Below are 16,094 nucleotides of genomic sequence, written 5' to 3'. Positions count from 1 at the left end.
CGATGTCTGGCCTCCTCTGCGGCTGCGCTGACACCTACGGCTCTGAGGGCAGGCAGACTCCCCGCCTGCTATCAGTCTTCAACACCCACATCATCCATCGTCTTTCTCACAGGTCGAGCCCTCCGGCCATCCGTTCTTCTGTCCCCCTAGCTCTCCAGCTGACCCACGATTTCTTTAAACACCACAACAAATTAGCACACCTCGCCAATGCCTTGTGGAACTGAAAGGTTCCTCGGCCTGTTTAAAGCAAGGAGCAGGTTTCTATCTACACAGTGGGGCACAGCGCTCACCATTCCCGACAGGGCACCTGCTGTCCCCCCGGCCGGAGGTGGCCCAGCGCAGGTTGCCGGGCAGACCGTGCCTCAGCTGTGCACTTCTGGTCATGCCTGTAGAGCTCGGCTCTGCTCCCTCGGTGCCTTGTGCAAGCTTCAGCTCGGGCAGGTTTCCAGCACAACCTGTCTATGTCAGGCTGAATTCCACACCTAACCTTCCACCTAGTATTGCCTTATCGAGTAGGGGGAAAATCCTACGTAAGAATGAAAATAAGTAGTTACAGGCTCAGGACAAAGCACTACTAGTGCACCACATCCATTCTTTTACTTTGAAACTGCATCATGTGAACCACTTTGCCTGGCTTCCCTGTGAGAGCTTCCTCTGAGGCACTATTAAATGCTCTGCTAGGTGGAGATCTATGACAGGATAACAGATCTTCTGGGTAGAGGGGAAGAAGCAGATGTTAGAGGAGATTCGTCTAATGTGCTTTTTTTTGTTTAAATCTGTACTGGCTCCTACAGATTGTCATCTACCTGTTATGGCCTACAGTGCTTTGCTCTTGTTTTAGGGCCTTTGCAATTTCTGAAATTTAGATTGCCCATCTATAATTTTGCACGTGTCCACACACTTTTCCCCCCTGAAGTTTTCTGCTTTGAATCTTATTATACTTCTCCATGAGTTTTTAAAGTTAGTGACAAATGAATCCTAACCCATAAGGCTTGCAGTAATTTTCCTGACAGTGACATGAAGCAACATCCCATTATGTTCCTCTACCATTTATTTGAAGAGTTAGAACAATGCCATAGCAAATCAATCTTACATTAGGCACAAAGAACAAACGATAAACACTAATAACGACAATAACACATTTTGCTTCAGCTAAGCAAAGATTTAACCAAGCAGGAAAATAAATATAATCCGTGGCAAACATATTGAGAACACCTTTATTATTTGCTTTCTTGTATTCCACCTATGCTAACAGCAAAAATCACTTGTACTGACAATTGTGTAGTAGCTACTGCTAGACTGAAAAGTCAAATGCAAGCATGCAAATAATTAAATATTTACCTTTTGCTCTATACTCTCTCATATGGATCACACAAAAAAAAAGGCAGCACCGGAACACAAAATTCTTCCAACTTCTGCTTGTTCATTCTTTCCTAGTATGAAAGTCATATTTTTCCTCAAAATATAACATCTCTCACAGACACAGAAAGAATCATTCAAACCTGCATTGAAACAATAACAATTTATTTGATTTAACTGAAAGTTAAATTTGGCTGATAGCTACCTTTGCTGTAGTAAGTGGAAAACATGTATTTCTGGTAATCAAGTTAGCTTAAAAAAGCATTCAGTTTAATGGCTGCAAGTGTGTTTTACAAGGTCAGTTTATAGCGCAGGTTGTACATTTTCTTAGATTAGGTAGAGCCTAATGATACTAATACACTATAAACACAAACTGAGCAACAGGGAGCTAGCATTTCACAAGCAATAAAAATAAATGTGAGGAAAAGGAAACAAGAATATTTAGGCCACAGTCTTAACAGTCGTTGGGAGAATGACCTTTAAGAAGACAGGTACTTCATCTGTGACAAATGTTTTATTTTGTTTAAAGAGAGACAATAACATTACAGAAACCTAAATTACATAATAATACACACAACAGCAAATGTAACAGTGTCAGAAGATGGTATTAATCCCCAAGTATGAATCAAGAATTTTTAACTAAGGCCTGCAAACAAAAAGTCTTTGAATTACAATGATATTCACAGACAAAACACTTTTCCTAGGGCCTGTATCAGATCCCTTGGGGAATTGTAGGTATGGAGGCCTGAAAAGTAGTAAAGTTGTTTACAAAGAACATTATTACTTAGAAATAAAGAGAGGTTATACAAGATATAATAATGGAGAGATATAATTAATACAAATTACAAGGTTTGGGTGAGACTTCTTCAAGGCTTAGTAACACGATTTGACTGCCAAGATGCTACACAATGTATCAACTGTATTGAGCATATGGAGAGTTTAACATTTAATACTACCAGTGACATAGTAAAAAAATTGCTGATTAATTGCATATTCACATGAAAGGGGAAATCACCTGCACCTCAGATAAACATAAAGCAAATTCCAGTCTTTGAACAGCCTGAGCAGTTGGCCAGTAATATTCTAAAGTCTGTTCTGCACATACAGCAACGTAAACAACAAGGACATACACACACAGAGTACTGGTATATTCTCAGCTGAGGGCAGGGCTCTCTTTCAGTCAAGGTAAAAGGATAGCTATGTCGCTGTTCAAAGAAAAGAGAAAATGCAATAAAATAACTACCTTCTTGTTAAAAAAATTAAGGCCTCAATGCATATAACAGGATTAAAACCAGAAGTGGTTTCAACTAACCAGGAAAATACACAGAATAAAAGAGTTATTTTTTTTAGGCGTGTGTGCCAGATCACTGTCCAACATAGATGGTAGCACTTTTATATCTTTTTATAGTCACTGTAGTAAAAAATTAGTGGTAACATAGGGGGATGTATGCATTTGTGTGATTAGCTCAGAGTTAAGCAAGTAATTTTCCATCCAGTTACCTATTTTCAGTTAAGACGTGCAGCTGGATGACATCCTTTAGGTAACAAGAAAAGAAACAATGACTAGGAAATCTGGAAACATCAGCCTTGACAGCACTGACTGAAGTCAACAGGAAGGCTCTTTCGCCTCACTATCTTTTAACTTAATTATTTTATTAATTTAGTTTTATTCATTCGGTATTTTTATACTGGGAACAGCCAATAGACAATTCTTTTTTTCATATATGTCTTGTCATGAAATTGCCTCTATTTATTTTGGAATGGAAATAACAATCATAAGTTACGCCTTTTTTTCAGCCCGAGGCCAGTTTGCTACAAAGGTCTATTATACACAATTATAATTCGAATTTAGTCCAGAATTCTATCTATGTGGAAAAGACATACTTCCTTTAGAAGCCTAACAAGACTGTACTTAAGAGTTTCACACTTATGTCTCTCAGCTTTCAGGCTGAGATGAAATACTGTTTTATTCTAAATTATTTTTAACCTCCCTATTTTGAAGATCACTTTCCCTCACTGTACATTTATGTCACATATCCTGAAGAGAGATCTCTACACTGCTATTTCACAAGGTTTTTTTCAGGGGAGTATTTGAATAATTTCCACATTTACTCTAAATTATACTTAGGCTCATTTGGTCTTTTAGGCAACACCTATTTTTCTACTAGGGCAGATGAAGAGGGCAGGACCAAAAGCACCAATTGTCTCCAAGCAATTAACGTTTCATGGGGAAGAAATCTTAATTGCAGGACCAGACTGAGAAAAGAATTTCACAAGTCCTCTTTATTTTGCTGAGGGTGTCCTATTAAAAAGATCATTAAAACATGGAAAAGATATCTGAAACAGTGTATGACTGTAATTTTGGCTAGTATAAATGGACATAGAGAGGGGTCAGAGTATAAGAACACAATCTGATTTGAATAAACACCAGTGTGTTCTGTTTTTGGTTGGAATAGATTTAATTTCTTCTCAGTGGCTGGTACAATGCAGTGTTGTGGATTCAACATAAGAATAATATTGGTAACACACTCACATCTTGGTTGTTGTCAGGTTGTGTTTATCCTGCATCAAGGACTTCCTTGTGTCTCATTCTCTGCCAGTGAGGAGGTGCAGGGGAAAAAAAAGCTGGGAGGGAGCGTAGCCAGGACTGGTGACTTGAACTGGCCAAAGGGATATTCCACACTGTAAAATGTCGTTCCCAGAATATAAACTAGGAATTTATATTACCAGTTAACCAGAAGGGTCTGATAGGGCCTGGGGGCAGGGTCTGGCATTGGTTATCAGGTGGTGAGCGTTTGTATTGTGCATCCCTTACCTTTTTATAATCATGACTATCACTATTTACTATTATTTACTATTATTTTGTTTCAGCTACTGAACTGTTCTTGTTTCAACCGTCAAGTTCTACTTTTGATTCTCCTCCCCATTACACCGGGATGGGTGGAGGGCAGGAAACGGGTGCCTGGTCCTTACTTGCCGGCTGGGGTGAAACCAGGACACACCAGTGACTTTGAATAGCCGCTAAATAAGCTTACAATGGATAAAATAGGTGTAAAGTACAGTAGGCGTGACCTCTATTGCATACCTCTGCTGCAATAACTATGTTAGATTCATGAGGAGGTGTGATCTTTCATCACACCACAGAAACGGAACTGCTTGTTTTAGATTCTGTTTTAGCAGACCACCAGAGTCTTGCTGGAACAGCCTACCTTGCTTCCCCAGGATTGCTCCTGTACATACTAGGCAAGATTTATAGGAAAAGGCAGGATTTATTAGAGCAGCTAAATATAGATCAGGCCAGCATTAGCTAAATATATACTACATTAGGCTAACAAACTCGCTGTCGGGACCCGAGAAAAGAGTAAATTGCCTGAAACTGTATAATTCTACAGCATTCACCCCTATATGGTAACTGTATTAACACCAAAGGCAGAAGTATTTCTACTGTACATTCAATTTAACAGAACGACTCCAATTCACAACCCCTTAATCCCCCAGCTGCTCCTGAAGGGGAGGAGACAGATTATGAAGGGGCACTAAACCCAGCAGTCCTTCTGTCAGACACCATGGGATGAGCCTCTCTGACGCACTGGCAATAGCAGCAGGGTGGAATTCGGATTTAACAGCTCACCATTTATCCTGTCCTCTTTCTGTCCAGCTTGGTCTTCACTTTTACATGCATTAGGCACTGGAAAAAACCCAGACTGCCTCAAACTAGAATCCCATGAGGACATTTTCACAGGAGTTAACATACTGTTTTAAAATTAGGCACCCACACATTTCTAAATCCAAACAGTTGATTGAGGTGAAAACTACCAAATGCCTTGCTCCAACCAGGATGAGTTAACTTGAGTTCCATGTCTAAACTGAGGCCAGAAGTGTGGGTGTACTTGATGTAGGCACAAATGTTTTAAACTGGGAGCTCAGGTAGGGGTAAGAGCATCTCTATAGCAGCACAGACCTCCCTGGAAACCAGCAGATGAACATCTACCCAAATTCCCTGACAGATTGTCTTGGTTCCCTGTTGGTTCTGCTGACCGTATGAAGCAGTATGCTGCCGCTTCTTAACAGCGATTTTAACCAAAGCTGACTAAAATTTAAAGTTACTTCATACCTCTTCAATTCCATTTTTGAGTACAGAAATAACATTAGGTAACTCGTCTTACCACGTCTTTGTACCTTTTTATGACAGGAGGGTTCTGTGAATTTCCAGCTGTGAGATATTCCATCATTTATAAAAGGCAAGCAATCGGGAAGTTAAAATCAGGCATTAAATGTAGCACATTGTTCTTGTCTCACTTTTTTTTCCCCCTTCATAACCCTGAGAGATAAGACACAGAAAAATAGATACACATGAAGAAGGCATATTACCAGACCTTCAAACAGTGGGGGTTTTTTTTGTTTTTGGGGGGTTTTTGGTTTTTTTTTTTCTTTGGAGGGGGGGTGACTTGTTGGTTTTTTTTTTTTTAATTTGGTTTTTTGGGATTTTTTTTTGGGGGGGGTTGTGTGTGTTTGATTTGGTTTCTGTTGTTGTGTGGGGTTTGTTTGTTTGTTTAAATTTTGGGGTTTGTTTCTTCCTAGAAAGGAATTAAAGCAACCAGCCACATCAACGACTTTCCCATAAAAAACCACATCGCCCTAGAACCCCAAATCTACGGTTTTATATTAGAAGTTCAACCTTATCCAGCATTTACACCTCGTAAACCCACCCTGCGAGGCGAGCTCCGTGTCCGGCGCGGCGGGGCCGCAGAGCTCCGCGGCAGGTGAGCGGCGGCCAGCGGGCTCTAAGGGGAGCGCCCGGAGGAGGGAGAGCTGCCCGAGCGACCTCTCCCTGGGGGACGGAGGATTTTGACACCCGAAATCTCTGCCTCTCAGGACGGCACTGCACCCACCGTGCTCAAATTACGAGGAGTCTAATTACCTTTTGTCTCGGCAAACGCCGCCAGGGACGCGGAGCGCGGCCGCAGGAAGCGGGCGGGCCACGGCACGGTCGCTCCGCGGGTGCAGCCCGGGGCCGCCCCGCCGCCCTTCGCGCCGCAGCCCCGTCCGCCTCCGCCGGGCGCGGCCCCCCCGCCGCGGCGAGTGTCGCCCCGGCTCCCCGCCCAGCCACCCACCCCCTCCACCGCCTCCGCCTCCTCCCAGAGGCCCCCGGCCCCCTCCCCAGCCGCAGCCGCAGCCCCGGCCCTCCCGGCGGCAGAGGCGGCAGCTCCCGGCACCGGCAGGTACGGGTCCCGCCAGGCCCGGGCGCGGAGGGCGGACGGGACCCCGCGGGCGCCGGGAGGGATTGGCCGGGCGGCGGGGGGAGGCGGGCGGAGAACATGGCGCCGGGGAGCGGCGCGTGCTGAGGCGAGCGCAGCCGGGCCGGGCGGCGGCGGGGCAAGGCCGGTGCTGGCGGCGGGGCCGCCAGGGATATGCGGCAGCGGCTGTTCCCTGTGCTGAGCCGGGCTCTGCCGGGCTGGGCGCGCCCCTGGGCCGCCCCGGCCCCGCGCTCTTTTCCTCAGGGCCGGCGGCACGGCTCTCTCGGGTACGGTGCGAGCGCGGCGGGGCCGGGGCAGGGCCGCGGGTCTCGGGGCCGTGTGCCCCGGGGCCGTGAGGCCGGAGAGCCCCCGCGGTGTTGTGTAAGAGGCGGCGGCGCGGCCGGGCGGGGGCACCTTGTGAGTCCGGGGGAGCGCCCCGGGCGCGGCGGGGAGCCGGGGGGGCTCGGGCCGCGGAGCGGGGCTGGCGCCGGAGCCTTCCGGGGAGGCGGTGGGCGAGATGGGGGCGGCCGGGCCGTGTCTGCCGAGGAGGCCTGAGTGCTGCCTTGTGTCCTGCCCTGAGTTCTGCCGTGTGTCCTGCTCGGCCGCCCGGGAGAGTCCGGGCTGACGTGCTCCGGTGTTGGCGGCTGCACCTCCTTTGACAAAGCAGGCTCGGTCATCAGCCGTGTGGCTTTCGTTGCCCGGGGGCTTGCTTTGTTGTTCTCCTTCCATCTCAAAAAACCTCCGTGAATTGTCGTGTTACTTAACTTGACGTGTCTTCCTAAGACATAATTATGAAAAAAAAAAAAAAAGAAAAAGAAAAAAAGTTTAAAGTCTTTAAAAAGGGGCTGCTATCAGTTACCCAGACTTGATGGGAGTGGCCTCTTCAGTTTCTGACCAGTTATCTGGCACTGGCATTGTGCGGGGTTAGTTATTGCATGTTTGTGTTACCAGTGTCACCAGCTCCATTGGAGAGACCCCGACTAACCTCGACCAAGGGAGGAGCGGGCGGGAGGTTTGGCATAGCTCACTTGGAGAGGCAATTTAAACTGCGTAACAACTCGTCAAAGTTTGTTCGGGAAGGGAGGTGGGGTAAGGGACAAAGGCTAAGTTGTTTTCTTTCTTTCATTAACACTGTATCTGTTACTTTAGTAGCCAAACCTATTTTTAATACTGCACGAGTTAGAGACGTCAAAAGTAGCATCTTTCCCGGGAAAAAAGTGAGTTATGATGACTCATACTGTCAGCGCTCGCGTGTCAAAATTCGGATGCGCTGTTACTGTTCATTACTGCTATTTGTGCTTCAGAATTGTAAAGGTAATCCACGACGTATATTCGGAGCCAATACTTTTCTCAGGCTGTAGTTTCTCCTGCTAGATTACTCCTCTTTACGCATGTGAATATATGCAGTATTTGGACTTTAAGTATGTGAGTAGGCCTGTTATGTTTTCATACTGCCTACAACCATGATTTAATAGTCCATTTGATTTTAATTGTGAATTGGGATTTACATAAATGATAATGAAATGAGAGCAGGCATGTGATGATTTTTTTTAAGATGTGAAAACTAAGAATCTTTTTTCACTTGCATGTTCCCTGTTTCCATCTCTGTGTTTTGTTCATGCATGAATTTTTTCTTTCCATAACATTTTTAACCTTCGTCTCTATGTCAAGTAGCAAGATAATTTCTCAGTTACAACTCACCTCTTTTCATCTGATGTACAGCATTAAAATTGCCTATTCTAATTGGGAATTCTATGTTTGCTTGCTTTTTTTGCTCGCTTTCTCCTTTCTGTCTTCCGTCAGTGTAAGGCTGTGGTTTAATTCCTTGGATGAAACGGTACCTTTGAGAATTGGTTGAAGTGTCAAGTATGTAACTTATTTTGCACATGAATACAGTAGCACTCCCCTCCCCGTTAGATCCAGAAGAAAGAGGGAAGGGACAAGAAGTTCATTACCTTCGGTGTTTCACAGTACTGGAAGGTATTAGGTTCCTGGCTAAAGGGGTGGTTGCTGTTTATTGTAGAAGTAATTTACTAGAAATGCAGTCAGACTATTTGAGAAATGGCATCTGGGGTTGATATTTCTGATATAATTATTTTATTGTATTAGATGCTTTTATAGTAACTTCGGTGTCTGATCTTTTAACAGCATAGAAATCAAAAAGTTTGTAATAAAAGTCTAGAGGAATTGCTTTAGTCAGTTTTGTGTCTGCTTGTGTATTTGTATGTGTATGATCTGTCAGTGAGTATCTTAGCTTTCAGCTTTTATACTGCCCATATGTTGCTAAAATATTCTTATGAGATAGCACTGTATGTATGTAAGAAGGTGAGTTTTGATGGATCCTGTTTGAAAGTTGTTTCACTACAGCTTTCTATTGAAAACTTACCTTCTGCATCTTGTTTTTGGAATGAGTCAGAACTGTGGCCTGCCTGAACAATTGATATGGAAAAGAATGCTGTAGAGCTGAGAGTTTATTTATAATTTTAACAGTAGAACCAGAACTGAATTGTCCAAAATTGTGAAAACTAAACTACAGAATAGGTGAACAGCCAGGACTTCATTTGTTGAAACACACCGCTGACTCTTGTCAACTGCTCATTGTTGTGGGTTCGTTGCTCATGTCAAAGCTCTAGTGTTGCTTTTAATGTGGGATTACAGTGCTTTTAATGATTCAGAATTCTAAAGTTCTCTCTGTTTTTATTGCTAGATCAGATTTTCTTGCCAGTTCTCTCATCTTTCTGTGATTTTCTTGTTGTTATGCAGTATAACTGAAGTTTTAGTCTCATCTTGTTTTTTTGGGTTTTTTTTTAATTCAAACCTCACAAGTTTTTCTTTTTGAGGGTGTAAGACAGATGGTAGCATAAAGCATTAAGTGAGTTGGCTTTACAAAGAGTTTTGGGCAATCTGATGTGCTACTTGCACATAAAACCTATGAAATACACATCAGAACTTAGGATAAAGCACAGAGGTCTATCCTGTAGCATCCAGTGTAACATTTCCCACTGTGTGTGCAGGGCCATATGCTGGACACCACCACAGTCCTGGGGCTGTGAAGCAAGCCCTGCAGCTGTAGGGTGATGGAAGAAGAATGTCAGGGGGGAAGAAGAGAGAATGAGAGCCACTGGTCTGCAAGAATTCAATGAATAAAGCAATTAATTGAATTAATGAGTACATTTCTTAAGAAAATGTGTAAAATGTGCTTTGAAGCAGTTGGTCACGTAGCACAGAAACTAGTCTGATCAGTCATGTTCTTAACATGCTATTTGAAAGTACTGCTGTAAGCCAAATTACTATACCAGAAATTGGTGAAAATTTTAATGACGCTGTATTTTAATGACATCTAAATATTAAAACCGGATAATTTTGCTTAACCCCCCCCCTTCCCCAGGTCTTCCAAGTAATCAAAGGCTTCAAAACTGTTTTGGAATATGTAAAATATTGAAGCGAAGAATTGTTAGGGAATTTATTTTATTTTATTTATTTTATTTTTTTTTATTTTATATTATTTGTAAGATATTGAAGCGAAGAATTGTTAGGGAATTTATTTTTTTTTTTATTTTTTTTATTTTATATTATTTGTAAGATATTGAAGCGAAGAATTGTTAGGGAATTTATTTTATTTCTGGTGAATGTGGTTAGAGCTTGTTTACCTTGGAGGTAAACAAGTAGTTAAGTTAGGACTGTAGATTTAGGGCAGTAAACTAGGTTTATGGTGTCGTGATTGTATATCCCATCTCATTTGGCCAGCACATCATTGTTATTCTCAGGCCGGTTACTCAGCTGGGGCCTGATCTCACATGTGAACCGACCAGGGCCCTTGTTTTTGCCAAGGTCACACGTGGTATGGTCTCATTAATGCCCCTGGTAATTCCTGTACACCGGTGTTGCACACCAGGGTTTCTGCTGTCACGTTGGCAGTGCAGCCTGTGGCAGACCAAGTTTTACTGCTGTGATCTAGAAGTTGCAGAAGCTGGACTCTGGGAAACAAGAGCATGGCAGGCATCTGCCCTGGCCACCATCATTAGGAGGGAATTTTCTAAGTCAATTACAGACTTGGCAAAAAGCTGCAGACTGAGATTCTGAAAATGCTTTAATTGTAGCAAGACTTTAGAATTTCTTCAAAATGAACTACAGAACAAAACCTCATAAATATTCATCATCTTCAAACTTGCCTGATTTGGCATGATTAGTTGTTCTTAATAACTTGGGAGCACTGATTAAATCATTGTGGGACTTTGTAGTTGGATCTTTTGTGTATGAAGTAGTATGCTGAATTCCTGATGAGTTTAAAAGTGATAAAACATGCTAACATTTTGAACAGTTTATCTACTTATACAGTCTGTCTGCCTGTGCATGCAATCAGAATTATTTAGATCAGCATCAGGAATGTGTTGGGATCTCATACATTCTCTAGCTTCATGACAAGCAAATTCATATAAGATTGATGCTTTATGGATGTTGAATCATGAGGTATTTCAATCTCTAAGTGTCTAAAAGAATGATTGATGAATGTGTAACCTGAAAGAGTATGGATAGTCTCCTGAAGAATCCCTTTTGGTAATGTTCACCTGAATTGATTTAACTTTCCTGCCCACAGTTTAGTCTTAAACCCCCCCATTTTTCTTATAACATACAGGTGAATGGAAGAGTAGGTGGATTCTTGATTGTTTTACTGGTAGCATAATTCTACTGCTGTCATGATCAGAAGTAGGTGCAAGAGACAAAGAGGAGCAGTGCAGAGCTGTGCAGGAATGCAGATTTACTTGGTTGTTGCAGAGCCCCGAGCTTGCAACTGAAGAAGTTCATGGACACCTCCAGAGTGCTCAGTTTGGTGCTGTCATCCCTGTAAGAGGTGAGAAAGCTCTGGCTGGTAGTTCTGCAGCACTGGGCCTCTTGCCAAAGCACACAGCACTTCTTTCACTCCACACATTGGCATCTGGAGAAATCTTCATGTAAACCAAGATGGATTAGTAAACAACACAGAGAACATGTTACCAATGGTAACTCCTTGCAGGACAGAACGGAGGTTCTCACTCCGTAGGTTTCACTTCACTCTGGTAAATGGTAAGCAATTAGTTGCACAAAAACTTCAAGCAAACGTGAGTTTCAAGGCAGCGCACAGAAAGCAAGCATCAAAACCTGCTGAGATGGTAGCTTGCTTTTTATCTGGAGCAGACCTGTGTGCTAGTACTTGACTTCAGTATGTGCATACTGTCATGACAAAAAAAATCTTGAGAAGCACTTCGGAGTTTGTGCCTTGGGGGTCATATTTTTATTAGCTAGTCACATTCTTGCATTGAAGCAACCCTCAGGAGTTTCTGTTAATTGGTTTTCAAATATGGTCCTTTAATTGTTCAAACACTGGACTTAGATTTGACTACACAGGGTAATTTTTAATTAAAGTAACTTCACTAAAATAACTCTGAGAGATTAAAATAGTGAAGCAGAATCATATATCACTTAATCCCACTCTGTAATGCTCTGTTTGCAGGTGAAACCTGGCATCCCCAGAGAGCCTTGCTGGTTCCAAGGGACTGCCTGCCTGGAAATGATTACAAAAATGAAACCTCAAAGAGTAGAATATAATTTCACTAGAAGTGCTGTAATTGAAAATTCAGTGTTGGTTTTAACTGATACTTTTCTTGTACAAGTGAAGCAGTTTTGATGAGGAGGAAAAATATTTCCTATTCTTTGAGTAGGGACACTGTTTTCAGTTCAGACATCCCTATTCTTTTTTCCTTCTACCTTTGTCATCTTTCCACCTGTGATTTTTGCGCCAGTGGAAGAATTTCCACTGCCACAGTAATGCTTCTCAGTGTTCCTGCTATTTTGGCTTTATCGGATCTTTTTCTGTTGCTTCTGTTTTGTGAAAGTAGCATGGCAATATTTCTTTTAATGTTTTTTTAGGCTATTAGCTCTGCAATAAATACAGCACCTCCTTTGTGGAAGAACTGTTTCACTACTGCCCAGCAGCATCCAGTGCTCACTGTAATGAAAGTACAGCAAATAGCTATAGAACTTGGACATTAGGACAGCTTCTGAACGTGGCTTTAGAAATTAAGCTACTTCTCAAAAAATAAGTATGGGATTTCTGGTTTTCTTTTTTCTTTTTTTTTTTTTTGGTGTGTGGTTAAAAGCAGTTCTGTTGTCAAAAAGTGATTTATAGGGTTTTAGGATTCTGGTGTGGAAGAATGGAATGTGGTATTTTTGTAAAGCAATTGCACTTATTTAAGAGCTGCACAGGAAAACAGTCATATGAAGGAATGTTTAGTATTAGGTATTACAGTTTACTCCTTAAGAAAATGTAATGGTGTAAAAGTTCTCTCTAAAGTGGTTTTTGTTTTTTTTTGCTTCTCACTTTTGTAGTGTAATAACGTATCAGCAGGAGGAACAGTACATAAGCAGGAAGGTGTTGGTCTTGTCCTTTTGACGTATTTGCCTTCCAGGAGTATCACGTAGTTGATCAACCCATGCTCTAATTTGAGTTGTCTGGTATTATGATTCACTTTGCAGCAAAATAATCATAGGTAATCATGCAAACCCATTTGAAGTTAGAGATTGTTGTAGTCACAATGCCCATTGAAATAACTGTAAAGGTGGAGATACAAATTTCGGTCCTTCGTTTGAAGGCTTAATTACTGATGTCATCCTTTTGAAAATTGTAGGTTTTTCCTGTACTGGAATTTCACTACCAAGCTGGAAGTAGCCCATGAAGGAGGCCGAACTAGGGAATCATAATAAGATGAAGTAAAGGTGTACAGCTTCACAAGACATCAGTTGAAATCTTATAAAGTTTCATAGCTGTGTAATTTGATGAATCACATTGGAAAGATGAGTCATCTGAACAAACAGTAAGGTTCTGTGGCTTAGTGATGTGGTGTAGAAATAACAAGGAGATATCAGATGACAAGGAAATTGTATAACATTAAAAAACCCCACAACTCAAGTAGTTTATAGTATATATGTGTCTTCCGACAAGCAACTAATATCTTACTGAGATAGAATATTCTAACTGAAAACCAAGGTACAGGTGGTCATTAGCAAATACCGAATCAGGAGCTTAAGGGTCGTCCTTGTTCTCCCACATACATAGATTTATCAATCCAACTTGTGTGCAAGTGAAAAACAATCAAGAACAGTTTAGTTACTGGTTTTCATATATGAAAAGTATCTATTCTCACTTCAAAAATTTTACACAATAGCTTAAGTTTAGTAGAGTGTTTCTTAAAACTCTGAACTTTGGATATGGAGGCACCTTTTAATTGTTAGCATAGTTTGTATCAGCGCTGTTGATGCAGAGAAAGAGATGTTGTGGTACTTGGAGTGATCTTCATATTTCAATGGTATCTGCATTTTTTTGGTGGAAGAAGGCCCATAGATATTCCAAGCAGGATTAGCCTGAGCACAGGGTAAACTAGTGGATAAATGACCAGTTTAAGTGACAGTGTACACATTTAAATTGAAATTCAGTATTTCAGCTACTGTTTAGTGATTACATTTGACTGCACTTTTGTTTTTTAAAGTATTTCATAGTGAGAAAACAGTGTTTTACTAGTTCATATGTTTCCTACTAAAAAGTATTGAACTGCACATTTTAGGAAGTTACTTCATATTGTTTATAGCTTTTGCTTGGAGACATTCAGATTCTGAATCAGCCACACTTAGTTTCTTAGCATTTCAGAATTGTACCTTTAAGGAAGGGTGTCTTGTAGCATCTGTTAAACTAATGGTAGTTTAAATATGTGAGCTAATCTGTTCCTGTTTATCATGGCAGTTCTGCAGTCTTTGTATTTTTCTGGCACTGTGGCAAACAGTATCACCGTTTCTTGCTTGAGTGTACAGATCCAGTGGTCTGTTAGTAAAATTTTGTTTATTTGACAATCAGAGTTACAACATGTGTAATATAATCAACAATTCAGATACATGAAATTCTTTCCTGAAGTTTGAAAATATACTTGAGATAGCAGTATATGCTTCATTTTTATTTAATTTTTTGTCATAATTCAATAAGGGCATGACATTTATTAAGTTTGGGCTGTTTAAATTGCAGTTAATGTGATACCTGAAGCATTTGATTAAGTGATCTACATCTTTATTGTGTTTCTTGGTCTTCAATGTTTCTTTTATGTTTTAGCGGCAGTGTCTTTCAGGATCTCGGTTTTAGGCAAGTTCAGTGAATTTTGCGCCTGATAGAACTTCTAGCTCTTGGTATTGCCCTGTATTGTCTAATATAATACTAAAATATTAGCAAGGCTCAAGTGAAAATAATAAGAAATTTCTTCTGTTTTCTTTAAGGTTTCAGAAGGAGACAAACAACAAAATGAACAATCCAGCTATTAAGAGAATAACAAATGAAATTATCAAATCACCTGAGGATAAACGAGAATATCGTGGACTGGAACTGGCAAATGGCATCAAAGCTCTTCTCATTAGTGACCCCACCACAGATAAGTCCTCAGCAGCACTTGACGTCCACATAGGTATTCAATTCATGTTGTGTTTATTATGTCATTAATAAAAACGCTTCAAGTTTTGGTATCTTGAAGTATGGTATCTTGGTATGCAAATAAATTGACAGGATGCAGTTGGCAGCCTAGCCTTTTATTGTAATTTATAGTTTATTTAATTCTTTGACACATCAAGTTGAAAATTACAAGAGCTAAATGCTCTTACTGTATTTTGTGTTTACTCGAGTGTAGCTCAGTCAGTTGAAAGACTGCTTTTAACCATTAAGTTTCATGTTATGAAAGATGTTTTGTAAGCAGAAAAGGGGCGGGTGCAAGTGCAATTATTTCAGACAGCTCCATCTGTCATGTCAGACTTTTTTTTTTTCATGCTAAGTTGTTGATGTGTAGAGGTGAGAAAATGCTATAGCGCTAGAGAAGTTAGAGAGGCACTCCCTGACTTCAGTGGTGCTTATGTGTGCAAACAGAAATACGGGAAGTAGAAGGGGAAGGCAATTACTTTGACTCTTTGGAATACTGGAAGCCTTTTCTTGTATCTGAGGTGTATCTCAAGCTTGTGTAGTTTTTCAGTTGATTGGAAAGTACGATGATGCACGTGTGCATAACCTAAATACCCTCTTGCCATGTTTGTAGTCGAGAGCTCCTGCTGCTGTTTGTGTTAGGGCAGAAGTAATAGAGGGACTTCAAAGCTTCTGTCCTTTTTTCTTATGGGGGTGGCTGTCCCAGATCTTTATCTAGTTCATAGCATCCCAAATGTGGTTTTGTTTAGGTCTTGTGGCAGTGATAGCCAACTGCAGCATCCTGTTCTTGCACATGTGCTGGAGGAGATGTATCTGTTGCCTTCATCTCCCCTCCCACTGCATGTCACTGCACTCTCCGAGGCAGAACTGCCACTCTCAAACTTCTGCCTTTGTCTTCCATTCTTCCAAATCATTGTTGTCATTTAATCTGTTTGCCTTCACACCTACTAACTGGTCATCCATAGCTGCTTGTGTTCAGGCAAGTATAGGTTATCACTCATCCTATAAACCAT

At 41.4% G+C, this 16,094-nt stretch overlaps 1 protein-coding gene and 1 long non-coding RNA gene across 7 annotated transcripts in view; one reads left to right on the top strand and one right to left on the bottom strand.

The window, feature by feature from the left end:
- Window positions 1–1,104: 1,104 nt before the first annotated feature.
- LOC136293961 (uncharacterized) lies at window positions 1,105–6,451 on the bottom strand. 2 transcript variants are annotated; one of them, XR_010722280.1, is made up of 4 exons: window positions 6,281–6,451; window positions 5,539–5,680; window positions 3,893–5,047; window positions 1,105–2,564 (listed from the first exon to the last, which is right to left on the bottom strand). It is a non-coding gene; the product is annotated as an uncharacterized lncRNA (long non-coding RNA). The 2 variants fall into 2 exon arrangements; XR_010722279.1 differs by lacking the exon at window positions 1,105–2,564 and having other exon boundaries at window positions 2,571–5,047; window positions 6,281–6,436.
- IDE (insulin degrading enzyme) overlaps window positions 6,438–16,094 on the top strand; it is a 53,703-nt gene continuing 44,046 nt past the window's right edge. For 2 of the 5 annotated variants that reach the window (XM_066191184.1, XM_066191179.1), the window contains exons 1-2: window positions 6,670–6,883; window positions 14,892–15,076. In XM_066191184.1, the coding sequence (XP_066047281.1) occupies window positions 6,771–6,883; window positions 14,892–15,076 (298 nt within the window). In that variant the 5' untranslated portion in view covers window positions 6,670–6,770. The other 3 variants (XM_066191183.1, XM_066191181.1, XM_066191180.1) reach the window with 3 other exon arrangements.

This window comes from Chamaea fasciata, unplaced genomic scaffold, assembly GCF_029207755.1.
Source record: "Chamaea fasciata isolate MVZ Bird 193981 ecotype frontalis unplaced genomic scaffold, bChaFas1.0.hap1 SCAF_9, whole genome shotgun sequence".
Lineage (NCBI taxonomy): Eukaryota > Metazoa > Chordata > Aves > Passeriformes > Sylviidae > Chamaea > Chamaea fasciata.
This window is presented reverse-complemented; position numbering and strand designations above follow the sequence as displayed.